At 40.1% G+C, this 24,720-nt stretch overlaps 2 protein-coding genes across 9 annotated transcripts in view; one reads left to right on the top strand and one right to left on the bottom strand.

Annotated features, from left to right (window-relative positions):
* Nucleotides 1-1,210: 1,210 nt before the first annotated feature.
* Nucleotides 1,211-5,527, bottom strand: LOC117542059 (transmembrane protease serine 11D). The gene is made up of 5 exons (XM_034209532.1): nucleotides 5,452-5,527; nucleotides 3,806-3,989; nucleotides 2,254-2,531; nucleotides 1,587-1,729; nucleotides 1,211-1,504 (listed from the first exon to the last, which is right to left on the bottom strand). The coding sequence occupies exons 1-5, from the start codon at nucleotides 5,525-5,527 to the stop codon at nucleotides 1,268-1,270; spliced, it is 918 nt and encodes a 305-aa protein (XP_034065423.1). The 3' UTR covers nucleotides 1,211-1,267.
* Nucleotides 5,528-6,583: 1,056 nt separating this feature from the next.
* The window catches only part of scn8aa (sodium channel, voltage gated, type VIII, alpha subunit a), a 47,002-nt gene continuing 28,865 nt past the window's right edge, over nucleotides 6,584-24,720 (top strand). For 2 of the 8 annotated variants that reach the window (XM_034209159.1, XM_034209161.1), the window contains exons 1-8: nucleotides 10,359-10,637; nucleotides 16,186-16,304; nucleotides 17,125-17,214; nucleotides 17,614-17,742; nucleotides 18,810-18,901; nucleotides 21,922-22,119; nucleotides 22,382-22,445; nucleotides 23,489-23,630. In XM_034209159.1, the coding sequence (XP_034065050.1) occupies nucleotides 10,359-10,637; nucleotides 16,186-16,304; nucleotides 17,125-17,214; nucleotides 17,614-17,742; nucleotides 18,810-18,901; nucleotides 21,922-22,119; nucleotides 22,382-22,445; nucleotides 23,489-23,630 (1,113 nt within the window). Of the gene's footprint in view, nucleotides 6,752-6,965; nucleotides 7,223-7,254; nucleotides 7,678-10,303; nucleotides 10,638-16,185; nucleotides 16,305-17,124; nucleotides 17,215-17,613; nucleotides 17,743-18,514; nucleotides 18,607-18,809; nucleotides 18,902-21,921; nucleotides 22,120-22,381; nucleotides 22,446-23,488; nucleotides 23,631-24,720 lie in introns of those variants that run through there. The other 6 variants (XM_034209162.1, XM_034209160.1, XM_034209158.1 and 3 more) reach the window with 5 other exon arrangements.

The raw sequence follows: 24,720 nt of genomic DNA, 5'->3' as shown, positions 1-24,720 counted from the left end.
AATCAATCAATCAATCAATCAAGACACATTGTCTATAAATGGAGAAAGTTCAGCACTGTTGCTACTCTCCCTAGGAGTGGCCGTGCTGTAAAGATGACTGCAAGAGCACAGCGCAGAATGCTCAATGAGGTGAAGAAGAATCCTAGAGTGTCAACTAGAGACTTAAAGAAATCTCTGGCACATGCTAACATCTCTGTTGACGAATCTACGATACGTAAAACACTGAACAAGAATGGAGTTCATGGGAGGACACCACGGAGGAAGCCACTGCTGTCCAGAAAAAACATTGCTGCACGTTTGAAGTTTGCAAAAGAGCACCTGGATGTTCCACAGCACTACTGGCAAAATATTCTGTGGACAGATGAAACCAAAGTTGAGTTGTTTGGAAGGAACACACAACGCTATGTGTGGAGAATCCAAAAGGTTCACATACTTTTTCTTGCAACTGTAAATGTAAATAGACGGTCCAGCTTAATAAGAAAGATAAACAGCAGCCAGAGAGATTTAACAGTACAGACTTGCATGTTAGAATAAGGTTGTTTTCATATGAATGGCTTATAGCTGACTTCTGCTTAAAGGCTTATGAACCCTCAAATCCTTTTTGAAGAAGGCCTTATTAGGAAGTGTAATGTATTAAACTACACATACATATATAAATTCATGTTAATTTGAAAGCTGAACTAACTGACTTTTTGAATCACATTACCACAAATATTGCCACTTAAACATTAAAGTGTTAATTTCAAACCTTAATTGACCCGATTTCTTAATTCTCGCATTCAACCTAATCAGTTATTGATATATATGGAAAGCCCTGTTCTCATTATGTTTTTCTTACTCATCCCCTATTTAACTTTTTATGCAATTTAATGTAATATTTTATTATATTTTATTTTTAAAATGTGTTTTACAAATTATTGGATAACTGTTGGTCCAGAGGGGCATTTGGTTTTCAAAACAGTAGTCAGCAAAGCCAATAAAAATCATCCAATAAATAAACAACGTAAATAAATACATAAAACACACAGTTACATCATAATCTCTCGTGAAACAAGAAAACATATTTGTCACAGAACACAGTTGCCACTTGAGTAAGAGGTTGATTAAGAAATGTTGTGTTCAAGGCAATTGAGAAAGCTTGTGCAGAATAAACAGGCTGGTCATGCTAACTCGTAATGATTGTAAAGTAAAAGATGTCACGAGTCAGAGAAACGTCTCATGTTCAAAATGTGAACAGTCTGATGTAAAGCAGTGATGTTTATTGCTGTCAGACAGTGTGGAGCAGCATCAGAGCGACACTGAGCAGCTCTGGGATCAGTCTCATGTTCAGTCTGTGTGCAGCTGATTCTGTCTGATCCTGAATCCAATCTGCAAACCTGCTGGTCCTGGCGTACACCCCCGGCTTGTGAGGACGTCCACACTCGTGACCGAAGCTCGTCACTCCGACCACATAGAACTTGTCCTCGTCCTCACTGTAGCACTGCAGCGGCCCCCCGCTGTCCCCCTGAGGCACACAGAGAGAGCAGTCATGTCTTACTGACATTAAACCTGAAGGAAGTTTTGGAAATGTTTCAAAGAATAATCACCTGGCAGGTATCAGCCGCCCCGCTCTCCAGTCCAGCGCAGATCATGTTTTCAGTGATGAAGCCGCTGTACCAGCTGATCCTGTTACATGTCCTCCTGTCAATGAGCTCCACCTCCACTTCCTGCAATCTGTTCATCAGCCTGCCTGCAGTCATTAACACCACAGACGGATGATGACACATTATTTGCCCCTGGGCACATGTAGAAGGCCCCCCACTCTGTCTGAGCAACATGTCATTAAGACATGCAATGGTTATGGTATACTTTTGAATGTTACATTCAATGTTACACAAGTTACTGATTCACAAAACATCCAAACAACTGGAAATACAGCCTTGAATAAAAAAATGACATATGCCTGCTGTCATCACAGGTTACTTTAATTAGATCTTGTAATTATGGTTACTTTTACACATTTGTACTCGTGCTAATCTTGAACCAGGTCTTTTGGGGAGTGCTACTGCATGTATGGTGTGGCTTCAGAGGAATTGGAATACAGTCTGATAAAGTGATGTTTAGTGTCAGCTAGGTCTACAAAATTAAAAAATATTATATCGGTTATGATCCGTCTGTTAAGACTGTAGAGGTGAGTAAAAAACAAATCCTTTTGCAATGATTCAGGATCATCATCATACCCTTTAAAATAAAAAATTGAGTTTTTAAACCAACCTTTGAAATAGGGGCTCCCCCATCCGCTGATGAAGCAGTGGCTGAAGTTGAGGAATGACTCCTGAGCGTCGTATAGAGGGGTGCAGACCGGCTGGACGTGGTCGGTGAAGTTGAAGGGAGCGCTGAGCAGCAGGAGAGTCACATCATTGTCAGCCGTGACGTTGTTGTAGTCCTTGTGTATTCTCACTTCCCTGATGGAGCGGATCTGGGTTCCATCTCCTGGAGCAGATAACACATTAAGTCCGGCCACCACACTGAAATAACTTCTGCGGACCCTTCTGGACACAGAACAGAGACAGCAATACATGTCATTTGAAACATTTTAATGTTCATGATGCTGATGATGCTTTTCCCTTTACAAACAGAGACAGCTGTTTACTCTCCCATTCTACATACATACTGTCTGTTTTTGTTGGTGTTGGATTTACAAGGCGATGAAATACAACTGATATTTGTAATCTATGTTTAAAAGATCTTATTGGACATTCCTATATGGATATACTTGCATACACACTTACACAAAAGTAAATAAATCACAACAACTCAGAGGTGGGTCAAACTAGGCCAAATCATAGCAGCATTTCTCAAACTCTAATCAAGGATGAATGTATGGGCCACTATTTCCAAGAGCCCCAAAACTGTAACTGTGCTGTTAGTTTTGTGTACTTTGGGATTTGGAAACCATCTTCTAACCGGCTAGCATAACATTGAACACAAACTTAGTATTGCTTCTTCACAACCTATAAAACCTGTATTGATGAAGCGCAAATAAAGAAAGCTAAATAGTGACATCTATAGACCCCTGCTCATACGGACCTTTGGTTGCATTCAGGACACCCTGATGGTAAATACTGAATCAGAATCAGAAACAGGTTTATTACCAGGTACTTTGACACGCACGAGGAACAAGGAACTTGATGTCATGGTGCATACATAAAAGTAAAACAAAAATTAAAAACACAGACAGAGAACAATTTTAAGAAAACTATAATAACATAATAAAATAATAAAAATAATAAAAAATATAGTAGTATTTATATAGAAATAGAATGGAATAAAAATATGTGCAGTAAAAAAAAACTGATATTGTGTACATTGTGTGCACTACACTCTATATGTATGATGTATGTTTGGTTTTAACTTCTGACCATTGCTATTTGTAGATGTGTTGGTGTTTGGCTTCTTATTTTTTCCACATATTAAATAGAATATATTCTCAAAAGCTGTGCACATACACCTTGGTCACAGATGATGTGGCCTCTTTAAAAAAAAATGTTGAGTCACATATAACATTGTTGGGTCCCGGACATCATTAAATTAAAAAAAATATATATAATCTTATTTTATTGAATAGACCTCCTTTTTGGTCAACGGTACCTGATCGAACTTTTTGAGTCAGACGCCCAAAAACTGTGAATTCCTCGTTATGAATTCACTTCAGACTCAAAGTGTCCAGTGTGTTTACATTATGTTGTGTAATCCATGGGCACACATGCAGAGTGAGTTATGTACATGTGAGTGCAGCTCAGTGAGGTGTGTCAGTTATACTCACAGGTACCTCTTGAAGCAGTGTGCTGCAGTGAGCACCAAGAGTCTGCTGATGATGGTCCCGCCGCAGTGATGCCTGGACCTGATCTGGATGCTGACCTGCCAGGGCCAAGCCCCTTCAAGAGCCTCCCAGCCCCCCACTATACGAGACTCACCAGGGGGGCTGACCAGGGGCCGCTGCCCACAGCCTGAAAAACACACAAAGTTTACATGTAATTTATGATATTACACACTTGCTAATGGTTCTGATACAATTAGCCAAAAAACTGAAAATCAGTCCACAACTAAAGTATATTGATAATAAGAACCCATTTAAATGATTTATCAAGCAAAATTAGATTTCTTGGGGTTTAGACTCTCAAATTATACTTTTTTTAAATATATAATATGACTTTATAAACTGTTGGTATGACACAAAAAACAATGTCAAGGCAACTCAGAGGGTGGGAAGTTGTATTGTTGTGATCCACTACTATAGGATCACCAGCAGGAAAACAACAAACCTCTCTTTCGTACAATGTTTACCTTTTGTGCTATAGTTTTTGGTTACTCATTTCATTTCAAACCTTTATTTAACCAGATTGGTCCCATTGAGATCATAGATCTCTTTTTCAAGGGACACCTGCAGCATATAGGTTCCACCTAGGTTACAGCTAGGGTGGAAGATGTGTTATATTTGTTGATATACTGTTTACATTGCAAGAACAGTCATTAAATGACTCTGACAATGACAAACATCTGTTACCTGTCACAGGACTATCTACATGTATAACTGCGCGCACTCTGCTCGTGCACTGGTTGCGCGTCACCGGAGTCTTGCACGCGCTGCTAGCTTGACAGCTGTGTAGCCCACTAAAATATCCATCTCGTTGTTTACATTTTCTACGATAATTTCACGTTCATAATTATACTTTTTGAAGTGTCCTTAGAGGGCTGTCAATGTTGCAAACGTACCGCCTTTCTCGTCGGATTTAGTAACTTTTGGAGTTAGTATTGCTAGATAACGTTACTTTTTTTGGAAGACAGTTGGCACCATTTAGCTGGAGTTTTCTGTTGCATCATTTAAAAAGTAGCTAACTATTGCTGTCCTACCCAAGCTGCAACGATATATGCTAAAATGAAGCGTGATGATAGTACAAATACAGTCATAAAGATAGCAAAATTACCCACTAATCTTAACCTACACAACAATGGGTTTTTCTACGTTACGTTTGTTAACAGCAAGCATGGCCGTAAAAGCAAAACTCCTGCCTCAAAAAAACTGAGCGTAAGTGAGTGTTATGAATCACAAATGTTTTTAGTAGCTTTCAATATTATGTTAACTATTTTACCAAAAGTAAGCTACATACTGTTGATGTAAATATTACCTTCTCAGGTAGAAGAAAATCAACTTTTCAAGTTTGTAAATGTTAGTTTATGGATCCTTTTATGGTCAACTTCACATTTTGACTTTATAGCCATTTGTCTAACAAGAGACATCTAATTGAGTATTATTGGAGTGTTTAGAATAGCTAACTGTTGGCTCTTCTAATGGTCGCCCTTTCAGAAGGAGCTGATTTGTTTTCATCAAAAAGTGACATGTTATTCTTTAAAATATATTTTTGTATAGTTACTTCCACATTTCCCTCTCCTGATCCTGGCTGTACTCACTGTCCTTTGGTAAAGTTGGATCATCTAAACACAGCGTCGTCCCAAACAGCAGCAGCAGCAGCAGTTTGAACTCCATTTAGCTTAGTTTAACTCCTGAACACTTTTTTTGACCACCTTCCAGTCAATGACGTCATGTGCAGGTGCGTAACGTTTTTAAATAACAACATTATTATATTAAACATTAAAATAAAATATTACATAATTATTATTATATTTTGTACAATGTAGCTGAAATTATGTAACACACTCACTCACACACACTCACACACACACACACACACACACACACACACACACACACACACACACACACACACACACACACACACACACACACACACACACACACACACACACGTTTTTGTTATCGGTCATTTGAATATACAAAGGCATCACACACATAATGTAGTCCCCAACCTATCGAGAAATAATAGAGGAAAAAGGTTTTAAACTTTTTTTACACACTGATTTCATGAAATATGTGCACTTATTTTCTTGCTTATTTACATTATTGCATGCCATAAAATCATCTATTTATTACCTACGTATCGAGCATGTTTCACATACACATGTTGCGTTTGTGCTAATATGTTTTAACCTAAAGGATTATAACTTATAGTAATGATAACCCAAAAGCAGCAGGTTTTCACTGGGCATATAGTTAAAATATAAAAGCTTTTACTGCTAAACAAAGCTCTTACACTGTCAAAAAAAACACTTTTATAGTTATGTTATTTGACCTTTTATAAAATATGTTTATTAAGGCTTTCAGACGGTCACAAGGACAAACGCCTGATAGTCATCACGGCGTTACATAATCCATTTATCACCAGGCAATGTCCAATTTGACAAATGTTCTGAGTCAGTATCAGTAAATCAATAAAGTACATGAGTATCAAAAGAGTTTGATTATTCCTAAATGCAATAAAGTCCCAGTTCCTCACACACACACACACACACACACACACACACACACACACACACACACACAACACACACACACACACACACACACACACACACACACACACACACACACACACACACACACACACACACACACACACACACACACACACACACACACACACACACACACACACACACACACAGGGGGCAGTTTTCCAGATGGGGGAGCTGGCAATTTGCATATTAATTTGTTTTATTTAACAGCAGAATGCAGGGGGAGGCAGCAGTCTGAGGCAGAGGTTATTAATAAAGATAGTTTTACAATAACTTAGATGAGAAGCGCCATCTTTTAAAAATATGTGCATGTGAGGATAAACCGGATCACTTTTAGGTAAGTGTCTTAATTCATGTATTTCCCAAAGCAAATGGTCATTTTATGTGAGGTAAACGTTGCATGATTTTGGCATTTTCACATGAATTTAAACATGTGTATCACAGATTGTAATGCCTGCCAGCAAATTACATTCCTGCACTAAAGTGAGCCGATCTGTTTTGTTAGAAAAACCTTGTGCGCATTTTCTTTCCACAATCTCACACAGGCTCATCTCCGAGCCCGGTGAGCTGTTTCTGGTGAACCACACAGTGAGGTTTAGAGGCTGCAGGCCTAAATGACCTTTAGGATTTCACCAAACGCACTTGCAGACACTCCCTTACATTCTGCTGAGAGTCATCAATTATGGACTGCTCGCGCTGAGGGGGGAAGATAGCGGCAACAATATGGCGACAACCGCAGTTTCTCCCCAATCTTTTCCACATCTGCACTCCTGCCACGGCTTCCCGGATTCATTGTAACGCTTACAAAGTTAGTATCCTTCATTTCTAACCGTTTGAGAAGACGGTGCATATGCTGTTTGGTGAGGGGAGGTTTTCTCGCTGTCGGTATCCTTGCGTAAATGTCGCAGAGCCGCACACTGCCCCGCATCTTTTTTTGGAGCTGGATGGGAGAGGGTGTCTGAGCTTGGTGAGCATCTATTGGCTGGACCAGGGCACACAAAACGACATTTGTCAATCAGTTTATGTCTTTCGCAAGGAATTAATCGGATTGTTTATTTCGTCGAGCATCCGAGGCGTTCATTAAACCTTTGTGAGAGAAAATGTCCCGCAGGTTAGGCATCAGGTAGAGCGCCGTCTGACTGATCCAGCCCCCAAAAAACGAAACAGGAGATGTATTTCAAATTGTGCTCACTATTTTTGCCATTTTATACCCTCCGGACTACAGGATGGGGCTCATGAATCACCATACTGCTTCGATGCTATGTGAGTAGCCTGATCGTTTCACCAGCAATAGCCAATACATTTACATTCCTCCAGGTGATTTTGGTGTGGCAGCCTCCACTGTTCTCTAATCGTCTTATTTGTTATGTTTAACGCAATATTCCAGACTGTAAGTGTGAGTGTCAAGCTGCTGTTTAGCTTCATGCTCTGGGCTATCTTGTGCACAGATAGAGCTCTTATTGATTTGGCACTCGACATGGCTTCACGGGTGTGGTGCAGATCCTTCAAGGCAACGCGCAAAAAAACCCCACCATATCCCCGAAAAGGAAAAAATGAATCGTGATTTGCTTGGTGTGGTTCATCAACATCAGGGACATATTGCCGTGATTTATTGTGATTCATCGACATTACACCTGTTCCTTTGACACATCCACGTTTGCGTGACATTTCAAACATACAAACCTCCCACTGCAGCAATATTGCTTTGGTTAATTTGTTTGAGAGCACCGTGTACCTTAATGCTTCTCACTTTACTATGCAATGCAATACATTTGAATGCACACAATGGCGTCCACAGCCCTCCTTCTTACTTAACAGGTTTAGGGAACAAGTGTTAATTTGGTCTCTAAAATTAGGAACTGAGACGATACCAAAATGTGTCTGTTTTTTCTGTGGAAATTAAAAACCTGGATGTAAGCAATGTGCAACTCTCGAGACTGAGACACAAGACGAGTGTTGTCTTCATGACCCGACTTAGCCTAACATTGGAGAGAATTGAAGGATCATCTGCAGGCCTTTACAAGCGTCGAGGGGATAGCACAGCTAGAAAACAGAAAAACGGGTTTTCCCTGTCAGATCGGCTATGATTTTGTTCTCTCGATCAACCCTGCATGTATGCATTCGTGCATGTGTGTTTGCGCGCACCCGTGTGGTGCTGAAGCGGACAGCGCCAGCAGAGCAGCAGAAGGCTCAGAGACAGTGAGGTTCCGGGGTCCATTTTAAAACAGACGTCTTGGCTCACAGGCTGCATGTTTTCATGTGTGGAGCCTTTGCTGTGTGATATCTGCTTTACACGTCGAGCATGTTTAATGATGCTGTGTTATGCAAGAGGGGAGCAGGGAAGTGACAGGCCACCAGATAGGGTGGATAGCGATCTCCATATTAAGGCTGCTTTGCTTCCACGATATGATAGTGTTCTCTATATTAAGGTTGCTTTGCCTCCACCATATAGACTGAAAAACAGCTTTGTGTGAAATGACAGTGGGATTGACGGTGACATGTAGACCCAATTATTCCAGCCATCTTCCAAATGTCTCTGTTCAGGTGTGTCTCTGCTTGTGAACTCCTTTCACTTATTGACCCTGACATGTCCTGCAGCTCAAAACATGTTACCAGCATAGCCTTTTACATTTAAGTGAGCTGCAAAAAGGCTTGAGTCAAGCAGCCATTAAGTGCTCTGGATTTCCTGTTAGCGTTTTCACAGCTATTCAAAAAATAATTGGGAGTAAAATCATTAAATGGGTCTTTGTTGGGAGAGGAAAGATACAGTATTTCAGATATTAAAACAATAAGACACTCTTATTGGTGCTTATTTGGTGAGATTTCTGACAGGGAATGCAGAACCTGCTCACCTTTAGTATACCTTTTTTGAAAGCTCCATTGTAGCCACTACTTTTGTGTAATCAGTTTTCATGTAAAATAATACTTTGTTTTAAGGTTCCAGTTTCCTCTGTTGACGTTAACTGATTGTTGAACACAACTCTGTTCATGTTTCCACCTCCCCTAACTGGGAAAAGGGAGGAAGATAATGAATGAGGAGGTAGCTTAATATCCTTAAAAGGATATAATTACTGTGGCTTTGGCAGCCATCTGCTTTGTTTTGACTGTTCAAAATGATACCTGTGAACATATAATAAAAGGTGTTATAAAACACCAAATATAAACAGATCTATTTATATCTATAGTTATTTAAAGAGAGACATAAATACTTGTCCATAGGCAGCGAGTGTTGAAGAGGGTTGAGGTAAACATCTCTTTAGCTGCTGAACAGTCTTGTTCTCCCTATGTGCATTGACAGCTGTGCAAACATTGTGTGTAATATATATAGTTGTATACAATATATATAAACCACTATCATGAAGCATCAAATGTCCTGTACAATCTTGTCTCCTTGTTGTAGTCTTCTGTTTTCGGGCAAATGCTTTTATTTATTGTTAAATTGTTAAAAAAAAAGAAAGGGAATATTACGAATAAATAATGTTGCAAAGGATTTATCATAAGGGCAGCCATTTTTGTAGTATCTTATCTAGTAGTAATTTCTTCCATTCTAAAACCAGTGTACATATAATAATCATTTATAGTGTTTGTTTTGCATTTCCTCTATTTGGATCTAGTTGTTTTTAATTAATATTACATGGAACTTCAAAACAAGTGTGTTTTCATAAACATGCATATAGGTGTTTGTGACCTTTAATCTATTTTGGTCCCTTTTGGTTCCAAATCTCTTCCTTTATTCACAAAGTGTTCAGGATTATTGCTGAAAAGTCAAATGAGCTACACTTGGATAAATAACTAATAGTATCCAGTTGGGCAACATCAACAAGGTCTTTAGAAGGAAAGTGTTTTGAATGTTTGTCTAACCTCTCCGCTCCGTCTGCTCCACCTGCAGAGCTGCTACTGTGGATGGGACACACCTAAAGACCAGGTAGCTGCAGGATGAAAACATGGCTGCACCCCTTATTGCACCGCCAGGACCTGATAGCTTCAAGAAGTTTACTTTGGAATCTTTGGCGATTATTGAGCTGCGCATCAATGAGGAGAAAAACAGGAAGCCTCCCAAGCAGGACAGCAGCTACCGCGACGATGATGACGAGAACAAGCCCAGACCCAACACTGACCTGGAGGCTGGGCGGAGCCTGCCCTACATCTACGGGGACATCCCTAAGGGAATGGTGGCGGTACCACTGGAGGACCTGGACCCATACTACCTGAATTCTCAGAAAGTGAGTATACCAACAGGGGCACACCAACACATGTTTAGTGATGCTGTCATTTGACATGAATGAGAGCTGATTTAGCCAAAGGATGTTTCTGAATATGGCTGGGTATCGAGCTTTATGGACCAGAAATGTAGCATCCAAAATGTGAAAACGGTTTTAAAAACTGGCATCTGATCAGAGGTCTTCTTTCCGTATTCCTTGATCAGTTTCATTCTCAAGTATTGGTTATAGGTCCTGAAACATTGGTTTCCCAAAATGAATATTTTAAGCAATACCAAGTCTAATTCACAAAATGGTAATCGTCCCACTACCTCAGGTGCCCAAACTCTCAAATTAAGCCTGTTTATTGGACCAAACATTGTAATATAACCTCTCTATTGCCTCTTTTTGCAAGCCAGAACATGTAGGATTACATTACATCACATCACTGCGCATCTCTCAGTATTTCAGTCTTTTGAGGTGTTGTTATTCAGATTTGGACATTTCTGTAGCATTATTCAAATGAAACTTATTTGCTTCAAACAATCAAAGTGTGAGGCATCTTGATAGATAAGCATTACTTTGAAACATTTTATGATTGAGATAATTGTTGTTTAAATGTGGCCAGAACTTGCATCACTATTTCAGTTTTTTTTATTTTCCCTAAATGATCAGCATACTCGCCGGTATTGTTGCTTACGTATACAGCATAGAAAGGACGTTGTTGTACATCAGCCGAATCCAATTATACATATTAACCTCTCAGATAATTGTTAGTATGAGTGGCTTCATGACGTCGAGGTGAGTCACATGATGGCTGGAAGTTACTCAGAGGAGGAGTGACGTGTGGTTTGCGACAGTTGGCTTCCTGGTGTGCTGTGTTTACAGTGATTTGAATGTTATGATAAGAGTGCAGAATATAATTATCTAATCCTCCTTGAAGACCTTTGGGGACTGTGAGAGTCCAGCTCTCGAGTCGTTGAGTGGTCCGTATCTCCGATTTGCTTGCAGGGCTTTGGGGAAAAGGTCAGAAGCAGCAATTGATGAAAGACGGTTGTTCCACATGACAGACTTTCCTAATTATTCAAAAATGAATTTGTGGCAGGAGCGAAAGGCGGCAGCAACAGTAGGGTGAGAGGAGCCTGGTTGTCTTAGAGGAGAGACGTGTCTCTCTGGGGTATCTGTCCTCCCTGACGCCGTGTGAGGACGGACGGGTGACCTTGAGAGTCCCTGAACATCCCATCATGTGTCCCTGTCAACCAGAACTGTTATAGCAGACTGCATTCATGTCAGATGGCTGTGTCTTGCTCTTGATGGACCAATTGGCCTCTAAATACAAATGTTTAAAGACATAACATCCATTACTCCAGGATGTTGATGAAGGGTGAAATGAAGGCAATGGAAAGTTCCAAACTTTCATAGCCTTCATTTCCGCCATTTTGTAAAATACCAGCCATGTATGCACTCAAGTGTTGCTGTATTCTGTGTTTTACAATGTGCTTATGTCTACTTTAAAAAAAGCAAGAATACCTAATCATAAAATGGCTGTCTTTAAATGATTGACCTAAGGTCAGTCTAAAGCTGGTGTGTTTATAAACACACTGAAGAGTTAGGCCAAAATCCTCTACCATGGTAACTTCATTTGTTGTCTATTTATAACAAAGAATTATGTAACAAAATTGGCATTTCTATTCAAAATGGTCTCCTCAAATCAGATATCTTTTAAATACTGTTTCACTTTTGTGATGTTGTATAACTCAGTGCCTGTCCACACAGTGTTCCTAAATATAACAAGTCCTGCCTGAAACCCCCCCCCCATAATATCCGTTTAGTCATCATCATTAGCTCAACAGATTTTGTTTTAGACATTGTGTGTTGTGTGTGTGTGTGTGTGTGTGTGTGTGTGTGTGTGTGTGTGTGTGTGTGTGTGTGTGTGTGTGTGTGTGTGTGTGTGTGTGTGTGTGGGTGTGTGTGTGTGTGTGTGTGTGTGTGTGTGTGTGTGTGTGTGTGTGTGTGTGTGTGTGTGTGTGTGTGTTGTGTGTGTGTGTGTGTGTGTGTGTGTGTGTGTGTGTGTTGTGTGTGTGTGTGTGTGTGTGTGTGTGTGTGTGTGTGTGTGTGTGCGCGTGCGTGCATTCAGGTGCACAGTATCTGAGTCTCCGTCTGTCTCTGTCTCATTCCTCCCTGTCTTTACACCGTGCACGCTCACTGTTATGTAACACGCCAGCCCAGTGCACAAGGATGAGACACGACTCAGATGGCACGTGGCAAACACATCGATCGATTCGAGGGACTGTTGATAAAAAAAAAGCATGACTGTCACAGATGCATTCGAGTCTTCAGGCTTGTTGTTGCTTGTTGTGTTTTGCTTGTTGTCCCTGAACCTGCCCTTACCAGCAGTCCTGTCAGTTCTCTTCTTGCTGTAAAATGTATTATCTCTTCGATTTACACACGGCATCTATTGCACGTCTGTCCGTCCTGGGAGAGGGATCCCTCCTCTGTTGCTCTCCCTGAGGTTTCTCCCATTTTCCCCCCTCAAACTGTGGGTTTTCTCTGGAAGTTTTTCCTTGTACGATGTGAGGGTCTAAGGACAGAGGGTGTCGTTTTTCTCATACTGATATTCTGAACAATCTGTGCTGTTGTATTTGCTGTAAAGGGTCTCTACTGTAGGCTATTTTTATTTTATGTACAGCACTTTGGCTCGACCAAAAATCGTTTATAAATGTGCTATATAAATAAAACTTGATTTGATTTGATTCTTCAGGCAAATCTAATTATGGCCCTCAATCTAGTCTCCCTCTTATACCAAAGGGGGCCGATGGTCCTTTGGTTCTGGCAGCTTCCAGCAGCTCTGACATCAGATCAGGAGGTGACCTTGACGGGAGAACACTGCTCCGTATGTCACTGTCACTGAGGGCGGCGGGCCGGTTTTTGAAAAATGTTTTGCAGGGAAGGGGTGAATTACTGTAAGGGAAAGCTGTTAATCTTCTCCATGTAAAATCTTAAGCTGAGGGTCCTCTTAGATGGTGTCATATTTGGGACAGAGGGCTGGCAGGCTGAGCTACGTCAAGCTGGGTGTCAGTGTACAAGGCCGGGGGAAACAGATCGTTTTCAAGGAGAGGGGAACGAGACATAGAGATAGGAGGGAAGGATAAAATGGGCGACATGTGTAGGGATGCATGAGCACACTTGCTCTCCTTCTTGCTGCAGCCGGGCTTTCTCAAATGTGTTTTTGCTGAGGGAAGACCTAAAGATGCAAAATCAGAAATACTACAGAGCTAATATTCTTTTTTCGAAGTCAAATCAGGCAAAAATAAAATGTTTTCCTGTACCACACCTGTGTATGTGTAATATATAAGCAACATCTGTTCATTTGTTTGTGTGGAGCAAAGATAAACAATAAACAGAGACAAACAAATACACAAAAACAGCCATATTAACTCGGTATAAAGTAAATGTATTCTTAAAGAGCACGGATTACTGTGTAAGGTACGGCTGTACCCAAATGCTTCCTTCATAACGTCGACATTCAAATTCTAAATGCTGCACTCTCTTTTCCTGCATGTGAATTTTGCATTTCTAATAACTCCTCAGAGAAAATACACGATTAGATTTCATTAAAAAAAGACTAACTTGGGCTGCCGGATGGCTCAGTGGTTAGAGTTGGAGGCCCAATGGCAGCGTCTGTTGCCTAGTAAAATGGTTTGAATCCAGACCCACCCGAAAACATTTCATTTTTTAAGGTCATTATCCCAAGACATAAGGTACATATACTCTCAAGATGAATTCCAAAACCTTATTACAAATGTGAAGAGGGCATTGGACATATGCACCGTCACAGAAAGTCATGTCCTCCCACAAAAATCAGAGCTTTTCCTTTAGAAGTGTAAACCTAATCTTTTGGATGTAAAATGGAACAAACTGAATATAAGCATGGTGAGGAATACATGAGCAGGTTAGAAGATAGCATGGAGGTTGAGCCCCACGCCAATGGTGTGTGCGTGCGTGTGTGTGTGTGTGTGTGTTTGTTTTTGTGTCTCCATTATCCATTTACTAGAAGGGTTGAAAGAAGGGGGCTCTTTGAATGGCTGCTGTGGCCCTCACGGATGCAGATGCAGCCGTGATGGCTGGAGCTTCTGTGTTGAAGTGACTCTCCCCCTCTCGCTCTGCCTACCGCCCATCACCCCTCCCACCCTGCTTCCTGCCCCTCTCCCTGGCTCTGCTGCCTCTGCCCTGCTTCTCCTCGGCCTGCTGCTGCCACAGTTGCTGCCTGCCTGCTTCATGCGCTCTCCATCTCCCTTCGCTTTCTGCCTTTCCTCTCCTCTGCTCTCCTCTTTGCTCAGCTCCAGATTATGAAATGTTCAGTAGCTTGCAGCAGTTTAGTCATGCGTAAAAAGACTTCCAGTCCCTACATATATAGCAGGCATGTGTGGATGTCAACCTTGCTTGCTCTTTTTTTTAGCTTTGTGCATTCTGCTCATGTATGTGCTTGTGCATTAGGGCTATGTGTATTTGTTATGCATATGCAAACAACATATGTGTGTAATGGCTGTCATGCTACCAATAACTGGGAGGATTCCATGTGTGTCATTCTGACTGACAATAGTGCTGACTGGGAATGTTTACAGAACATATAAGATATGAACATTAGGGTGAGGCTGCGGCTCTGACCTATAATAGTATCTGGGGAGTAAGAGTATCTAATCGTGTTTAACTGTGCTGGCTTGTTCCGAGTTGTCTTTAGATCTCAGTCAAATTAATATCAGTGAGGTCATGTGACAGAACTGTGTCTCGTCCTCTGGGAAGTAAGGCTCTATAATCAGTGCGATGTTCCTCTCTGAGATTTGTATGTTTTGTGTTAACATTTTACACAAGCACCTTCTCTCTGTTAGAAGTGTGTAATTTACCTGCAGCCATGTGATCACCGTGAGGCCTTTTACTGTACGTCTCCCTCCCCCCCTTTTCCTCCCCCTTCTGACTCCACTGTCTCCAGCCTTCAGCCCTGAGCCGCCAGCTCGGCAGCGCTCAATGTAGTGAAGGCTGCCTTGTTAAAAGCACAAGGGCCCATATCACTGTATGGAGTCTCATTAAAGTTTCAAGCAAAGCGCCATGTTTTATTTAAACAATTATGAGGTTATCCACAAAAAGAGGCTTGCCGGCCTTTCTGGTTTCGGCATTTCCTTCTCTTGAAACCACCAAAGCCGTTATGTACAGGATGGTGCTGAGTGACTGGGACAATATATGAACATTTGAAACATCCTGGCAGCTATTTCCACTCTGTTACTCTGTGTTTCAGATCATTTAATGTGACAGAAAGTGCACAACTCACACATGAACTAATGCACAAAATATCTTAACATACACAAGTTATGTATGCTGAACTATATGTATGCAGATAATATACTTGCAATACATAAAATATGATGACATTTGTTTTTGATAAGTATTTGTATGTAATTCAGTTCAGTTGGTAAATGTGTTAATCTTAAATACAATGTGTATTTGGTAACATTTCTATTTTTTATCTGATTAAGCCATTAATACTCTTTCTCCCTCTCTTTTCTTCTTTCCACAGACATTTATAGTACTAAATTCAGGGAAGACAATCTTCCGTTTTAGTGCCACATCTGCCTTGTACTTCATAAATCCTTTAAACCCGTTTAGGCGAGTAGCTATTAAAATTTTGATACATTCATATCCTTTGAAATGGTGTCTTAACAGCAGAGACAAAAGAGTTTCGTGTTCATTATTCCTGATATGTTCTGTCGTTCTGCTATTGGTGTTGTCTGTGACTGTAACTTCTGGAGGGGATAGATACAACTGCTGTATGGATGGAAACTAATAGCATGTCATTATAGACATTTTATCATTGGAAGGGAAGGCTAGCACAAATTATCCTTATCAGTAAACCAGGCGGGACCTCCTTAAGATCCTATTAGGATTTAGCACTGTGCCATCCATCACTGTACCCAGACCAGATATTTGGAGGTTGTACCTGTTCTTATAAAAAGAGAGAGCTGTCAAGTTACTCAAGAGGTGGAAGGAAGTCTGTTTTAGAAAACAAGCTGCTGCTGATTGAAGCAGAATTTCCATAAAGTGGTTCAAGTATGCCTATTGATTTACCTCATCGTCAAACCGTTACAACAGGCTGCTCGGACACAAGTATAAAAGAGCCCTCCCCCGACTAAGCCCTGCATTAATATGAGATACAAATGTCAGCCCCATGTAAAACAATTTAGGAAAATCTAAATCTATTATTAAGAGCGACTTTCGTTTCTCCATATTATTAAATGTTAAAAATTCTCTTTAGCTCTAATGTTTGATACATAAAAAGTTTTGTATTTCCACTATAAATGTACCATATCAATATTTCATGGGTAAAATAATGGTATATCACATTAGATACATACTTAAGCTACTGGCGATGTATTTCATTGTGTTTTACTTCTAAAACAAGGTTTATAATGTTTTTGTTTGCCTGTTTTATCCATATTTTCCTTAACTTGACCCTCACTCTTTTCAGCATGATCATTATGTTTACTATTTTGACCAACTGTATATTCATGACCTTTAGTGATCCTCCTGAGTGGTCAAAACAAGTAGAGTAAGTACCCATTTATTATATTTGCTCAATTGTATGAATGCATGATAACTGCTAGCCCCAGTTTGTTCCCCTGTGATACTCTTACATTGTAGCACAGCGCTGAACATCCGATTTTACATAAACAAATACTGAATGATCTTTGAAAAACCCAGAAGATACAAACTGGAGTTGCCAAATACTATCTCTAGAGAAACTGTTATAATTGTCTGTGATATACACATGTGTTAATTAAAAATGATATACTCGACAATTTACCTTACTTTAGCATCTCAAATGTAACCTGTGCCCTACGCTCCACCTTTTCATTACCTGCATGTGTCATCCGCTAATGGTGCAAAGAAGTGAGTGAGCTTTGATGCAGCCTGCTGAACTGATTCTGTCAACACGTTTTCCTTTCAGGTACACATTCACAGGAATTTATACATTTGAGTCTCTTGTAAAAATCTGCGCACGTGGATTCTGTATAGACGGGTTTACATTCCTCAGAGACCCATGGAACTGGTTGGATTTCATGGTCATTTCGATGGCGTAAGTATTTCTTTTATCATTATTATTATTAGTATTATGTTAAGGATAGAGGTTGTCGTTTTTTCTCATACTGAACAATCTGTGCTGTTGTATTTGCTGTAAAGTGTCTCTATTGTAGGCTATTTTTATTATATGTACAGCACTTTGGCTCGACCAAAAATCGTTTATAAATGTGCTATATAAATAAAACTTGATTTGATGTTATTCTGACTTTCACTTGATGATGAAATTAAGTTACAGTATGTGAACAAATATTTGCATTGTTTTGTTAAAGAGGGTGGGTTAAGAAAGTGAGTGTTCAGTGCTACAGATGATTGTTCATCCGTCTGTCTTTTCTTACTCTCTGTCTGATGATAACTCATCTTCTGTGTTTTCTCCATTGATCCAAGACCTCTCTGGTCTTTCTCTTTGGGAGTGTAAGGTTTCCATCCGACACTCTGCGGCCTCCCTGATAACACCACACCCCAGTCCCTTTCTTAGGATTTATCTTCCTCCTGTCATCTCACTCTCCCTCTCATTCACCTTTTCTCTTTCAGTCTGCAACATTCAATTTAAGGCCCCCGTCTACTGTTCGTCACCCCCTATTTCTACTACAGATTGACCTGCCTCTACATTACCTCATTCATGAATACCATTAATGATAAGCACCATGCAAAGTACATCTTCATTGTTTGTAGAGCGGTCACATAGGGCGTCTATGTGTCAACTTACCTTCCCACCTCATACTTTCATGTAAATAACGAGCTGTTGTTACTGTGGTTTGATCCTGCAGGTATATAACAGAGTTTGTAAACCTAGGCAATGTCTCAGCTCTGCGCACGTTCAGGGTGTTGAGGGCATTGAAAACTATTTCTGTTATTCCAGGTAAGACAGGATGGGGCGGGTGATGGTTGGGCGGGGTTGGTGTTAGGTGTGTGTGTCTTTCTTTCCTTTACCTTCCACCCTTCTCCTCAGTGGACAGGCTCTGTGAGTGCGTCGTTTCCTCCTGGTTCGGTGGTGTTGTGCTCTTGGCGTTTGTGGTTATTGTCATCGTGTTTGTTCTGTGTGTGATCCTTCCCCTGTTTCAGATATATAACAGAGTTTGTGGACCTGGGCAATGTATCTGCGCTGAGAACATTCAGAGTTCTCCGAGCATTGAAAACTATCTCTGTCATTCCAGGTGAGACTCAGTTTAAACACTAAGGCTGATCCTCTCACCCTTTCTTTTCTACTCACTATTATTATGATTACAATTATGATTTAAGCAACAACACAATAATTGGAGACAACCATTTTTTGATTTATTTCTCCTCCAAAATTATCAAAAATGGTACTAATACATTTTTGATAGGCTTTGCAGTCTCCTCTAGTGTCTGCACTCTCTTCTGCCCCAGTAGCACTCTCATTACGAGGCTTGTCTCCAAAGCAGCTGTATTTCCCTTCAGAAATAGTTTTAACCCACTCCTCTCTTACCAGCTTTAGAAAAAACCCTGTTCTGTTACAAAGTAAATTATTGATAGAGTATTCTCACTTGAGGTTGAAAACCAGGTCATTATACATGGTATATTAATCAGCTAAGAAAAGATCATGGCTTTTCAAATTTCCCAAAAATGTCTAGTTATTCTATTACAGAAGTGCAAGGAAAATTAAAACATCAATCATAGTTTACACATTTATAACTAGTGATTGAATTGGATATAAAGAATTCCATGTTTTTGGGATCAAAAACAAACCTTGTATGTTCATTTGAGAATTAGCTCTTAGGGAGATCCCACAGAATTCACCGATTATTTATGTCTGAAGACTGCCAAGCCTAGTTTGTGAACATATCTCTTATGCTGCATGATGCTTTTCAGTCACTTGCTTTTACAATACTAGCCTACTAAGAGCTTGGCTGACAAATGGCATTAAAAGTTTGATTTGCCTTCGTTCGTTTTTAGTTTGATTATTGATTTTCTTTCCTCTCTCTTTTTTACGACCTCCTTGAATGATATACCACACTGAAAAAAAAGATGGTGTGCTTACATTTTAGAGGTTGGGCACACAGATGGGATGGTCGAATGACCTCTTGACCTTTTTTGAGTGACACTGACCACACATCCATCTATCTTTTTGATAGAACATGTGGAACAGATGTCGTGTTTACTCAAAAGAACTGCTGTGAATGGCTTTTTTTAAACCGCATATTCATTTGGAAATATGAAAAAGGAAATCCTGCAAGTGCAAACAAAAAGGGATGATTTGGATTGAAATTGTATTTAAAGGAATAGTTCAACATGTGCAAAATGAAATATGCTTACTCATTTTCTGGAAGATAGATGAAAATATTGATACCTCTCTCATGTCTAATTGGTTAATATGAAGCTACAGCACATAGCTGTTTAGCTTAGCTTACCACAAAGTCTGAAACCAGAGGGAACAGTTAGCCTTCTTTTAACATTTAGTAATGAATACCTATTATGTTCAATTTTGCTAGACCAAAGCGCCAAATGTCAGTTTACAAGGGGTTACATGCTGGTCCATTTCTTGGCACTAAGCCATTGCCAGGCATTGGAGAAGACCAGAAATGTACTGGTCCACCTGTAAAACGTATAACTGTTGTTTTTACACTTTAAAAAAACGTATAACTGTTGTTTTTACACTTTAGTCATTGTAAGAGTTAAACAAACAAAATATAGCTTGTTAATAATTGAGCTTGAGATGCTGATGGGTGGATTTTCATACCTTTTGGCTTAGCCAAGCTTACTGTTACAGTCCAGTATCTGTGCTAAGCTAAGCTAACCAGCTACTGGCTGTATCTTTATATTTAAACAGACAGACATCAATATCAGTATCAATCCTCTCATCAAACTCTGTGCCAGAAATTGAATAAGCGTATTTCTAAAAATGTCGAACTTTCCCTTTAATAATAATGAATGAAGGCCTGTAGCACTGGAGTGGGGAAAATGTAGCTCTTATAGTGTTGGTTTAGTTTAGCTGAAAACAATCAATGTGCAGTTGAGGGCATGATTTCGGAAGATGTGGATATTTTTTACGATACCTACCTGAACTGAAATTGAAATAGTTTCTTAATGAGACTTGTCATTAATTAGAGATGAGAAAAGTAGTTTTTATATAATTGTTAGACACTGCAAAGTAATTGGAGTTTTTAGTAAGATGTGTTTACATCTTTACATTTAGAGCATATTTAACAAACAGTGTATACAGCTGGTAAAGCCCACTGTACCTCTAGAGAACAAACTAAAAAGATGGTGCTGGTCATCCTGCTTCCATGTCTGAGGTCCTTGTGGACTCATGTGAACGCTGCCAGAGGATGCCTGCTCAAGAAGGTAAACAGCTTTTATCTTTAGTGAAGGTGTGGATGAGACAGACTGCAGGGTCACGGTATGGGGATTCATGCTTTCCTGTTGACACCTTATACATACAGTTCAAGAAAGTGCCGACTCTGGCACTGGCATTGAATTACTCCTGTTCAGCCTTGGAGTTTAAATGACCTGCATGTGGTTTCCAGCCCCTTGCCTGTGCCTCTGTCCTTCTCATGGCCCCTCTTTGTGCTGCTGTGCTCTCCTTATGGATTTCCTCTCACTTTTCTACAGTCTTCTCCCTCTTATTCACTGTGTCCATCATTGGCAATGAAATACAAATTCCTCCCATTCAAAAACAGTCTCTCTGATATTTGATTTGACTTTTGAAAAAAATTGATGTCTGGATTAATCTGAAAAGAGTGGGAATGCTCCTAAATATTTCCTGTTTGTTTTGTTTCTAGAGATGTTATGTATGTCATCTGTCAAAGTGTATTACTAGCTAGATCTTAAAAACAAATCTTGTCTATTTATTTGAATAAATAAAACTCCTTTTTGTTGGATGTTTAGCACAGAAAATCAATGCAATATAATACATTAACTGTTAGATGTATTATAACATTTTTAATTGACTTATTTAGTAACAAGATATTCGTTAAATAGTTAAAAACAATTGAATATTAAAGTACAGTCTTGCCACTCCTGGCTTTCGACCTTAATCTAGTCAAAAGCGTGATATTTCACAATGAATAAAAAGGATCCCTAAAAAGGATTACTAGATTATCAGTATTAGTTTAAAAAACAGAACATTTGCAATAGAAGTAGATTCTCCAAATATTGATATCTGGGGCGCTTCTTCTCCTGCATCAGCTGTGTGTTTTGCTTACTTGTGTGTAAGGCCTGAAGACCATTGTGGGCGCCCTGATCCAGTCTGTGAAGAAGCTTTCGGATGTGATGATCCTGACCGTCTTCTGCCTGAGCGTCTTTGCCCTCATCGGTCTCCAGCTCTTCATGGGAAACCTGCGCCACAAGTGTGTGTTCTGGCCAATCAACATGACCAAGAGCTTCGTTTGGACGGATTACATCCTGAATGATAGTGAGTAGAGGCTAGGCTTCGCCAACGGTGAGCTGGCAGCAATCTAGGGGTATGTGTAAGCCCATATGCTACAACGACCAAACAATATGTCCTTTTGGCTGGTGATAGAAGAAACACAAATGATTGTAAATGAAACTGCACAGAATTGTACATATTGTATGAGCAGAAATTTGAATAGATATACAGACCATTTCAGAATAAACGACTGTAGCCGCAAAGGTATACTAGAAAAACGACTCATGCCTTTTTGTTTTTGCTTCAGCCAACTACTACTTCCTGCCTGGCCAGTTGGACGCTCTTCTCTGTGGGAACAGCTCCGACTCTGGGTGAGTTGCCTTCTCTGCCCTTCTCTGAATGTTGCTGGTCCTCACAGAGACCTGCTGTAGTTTCTTTATCTGCCTTAAAGGTCACCTATTATGCAAAATCCACATTTTCATGTCTTTTATACATAAACATGTGTCCTCTCTGCGTAAAGAGATTCGGAAAGTTTCAGGAAAAAAGATTCGCTCACTTTTTTTTTTTTCACTTTTTGTCCTGATCCATTTATATGAAAACCTGTCGATGAGCTGATCAGATTTTGGCCACTTTATGATGTCATAATGGTTTTTTGGCTTGTGTAACCATTAGCCAATCACCCCCCCCCCACCTTATCAACTGAATCTCCTCCTGGAGCACCAATGTGTTCTTTTTAACCAAATATCTCTCAGAGGGGCGTGGGGAGTGGCTCCTTATTTTCATCTACTGTAAAGGAAAAAAACAAAGAATCAGCACTTTTGAAACAGGGCTGAAACAGAGGGGATTATGGGATGTTCAATAGAGTGCCACAGTGAGGCATCCTAAAACCCGGAAGTAAACTCCTTCCGGTTCCTTCGACAAATACCAATGCAATTTCTCTATAGGATTTTGGAAAATAGCTCGAAATAAGGTCTGTGGTTGACACAAATTAAAGAGACAGATCACGTTTTGTTCGGCCGGATAATATCCACATATCTACCCTACTTTTATAATTTTCGAATAGATTTATGATCGATAGATTTATGTCAACCACAGACCTTATTTCGAGCTATTTTCCAAAATCGTAGGGAGATATTGCAATTGGTTGAACCGGAAGTGGTAAAATGCTAACTTACTTCCGGGTTTTAGGACGCGTCACTGTGGCACTCTATTGGTCTGTTTGGTATTTAGAGCCAAACACTTCAGAGCATGTTTTGTATATATCTGAGACCTATAATATATTGATGAAAAACAGTACAATAGGGGAAGTCAGATTACATTATTAAATATACAGTGCTGACAAATGTTTTGGGCCGGGTACCCCTCTCTCTCTTCCACTCTCATTCTCTCTCTTTTCTCTCCCTCCGCCTCTCAGCCGCTGCCCGGAGGGCTTCACATGCTTGAAAGCTGGGAGGAATCCAAACTACGGCTACACCAGCTTTGACAGCTTCGGCTGGGCCTTCCTGGCTCTCTTCCGCCTCATGACACAGGACTTCTGGGAAAACCTTTACATGCTGGTAAAGCTGATTTGTCAACGAGTTCAGCTTGTAACATAGGCTACAGCATATACAACACATACAAGTTATCAAATATTACTTTCTAGAAACAGTAAAATAACATAGTGCTGCCACAATAATTAGTCCCTTCATTAATTGGTTATCATTCTTGATAGATTTCTCAGTCATATAAATTATAAATATTGCGTCACTGCAGCCATGTTGGAAGCAGATATCCTGTGAGACTTGGGTGCCCCTGCAGCGAAGCCTGAAACAAGCTGAGCTTCTCCACTGTTTCCTTGTTCTAGTGTGTTGTAACTCCACCTTTCAGACAGAAAATGGCGGATCATCCTGCCTTGACTTGACTGTGACTAGACTCATCAGGCCACTTCTTTCCTGTCTGTCAGCCTGTCCCACACAGAGCCTGTGGAGACACTCCTGCCTCCACAGGCGGAGGCTGAGTGGAAGGAATGAGGCATGAAATATTAACGGCTCAGGATTACAGTATGGCCAATGAGGGAGATGAGATCTGATGGGAGCATTGCCGCTCATACTTCTATTTTTGCTCCCATCTTTGAAATGCAGCTTCTAGCTACAGGCTCACACTGCTATTGTGTCCTGTGTCCTGAGATTAATGATAATGCAGCTTTGTTTAGAAAGGATGTTGAATTTTTATCTGTCAGATGTTCAGAAATGAAATGAAATTGATGTGTCAGAGCCAAGATCTTACTGTTCATACTTTAACCTGCCCACATGAGATTAGGTGATGTGTGGGACTAAAAGACAATGATTTGGACGGCTAATCGGTCTGTGCTTCTCGTTAGAAATGTTATGTTGTATTCACTTTCCAGAACTACATGTCAACAACATTCATAATTAATTTGTAATGGTATTTCGCTTCTCTATCATAGGAGGCCCTGATGACAATAGTCTGCCTTTTTAAAAGGACCAAAAGAGGTTATTTAGTGAGAAAATAACATTCAAATTTGAGGTCCTTCTGCCTCTTGAATACCTATGGGGAATAAAACAAAATAAGAAACATGTTTATTCACATATAGATGTGGCAATACCCTTTAACATGAAGGATGACACGATGTTCTGACAAAACAAA

This window comes from Gymnodraco acuticeps, unplaced genomic scaffold (assembly GCF_902827175.1).
Source record: "Gymnodraco acuticeps unplaced genomic scaffold, fGymAcu1.1, whole genome shotgun sequence".
NCBI classification, from domain to species: Eukaryota; Metazoa; Chordata; class Actinopteri; order Perciformes; family Bathydraconidae; genus Gymnodraco; species Gymnodraco acuticeps.
Note: the sequence above shows the minus strand (reverse complement) of the source record. Positions and strands in the feature narration are given on the sequence as shown.

Excerpts from the sequence above, each read along its gene's own strand:
- LOC117542059 (XM_034209532.1), bottom strand. The coding sequence starts at position 5,527 with ATGGAGTTCAAACTGCTGCTGCTGCTGCTGTTTGGGACGACGCTGTGT. Across the intron at positions 2,532-3,805 it reads CACTGCTTCAAGAGGTACCT|AAGGGTCCGCAGAAGTTATT; the intron begins GTGAGTATAACT and ends TTCTGTGTCCAG. Across the intron at positions 1,505-1,586 it reads GGGCGGCTGATACCTGCCAG|GGGGACAGCGGGGGGCCGCT; the intron begins GTGATTATTCTT and ends TGTGTGCCTCAG.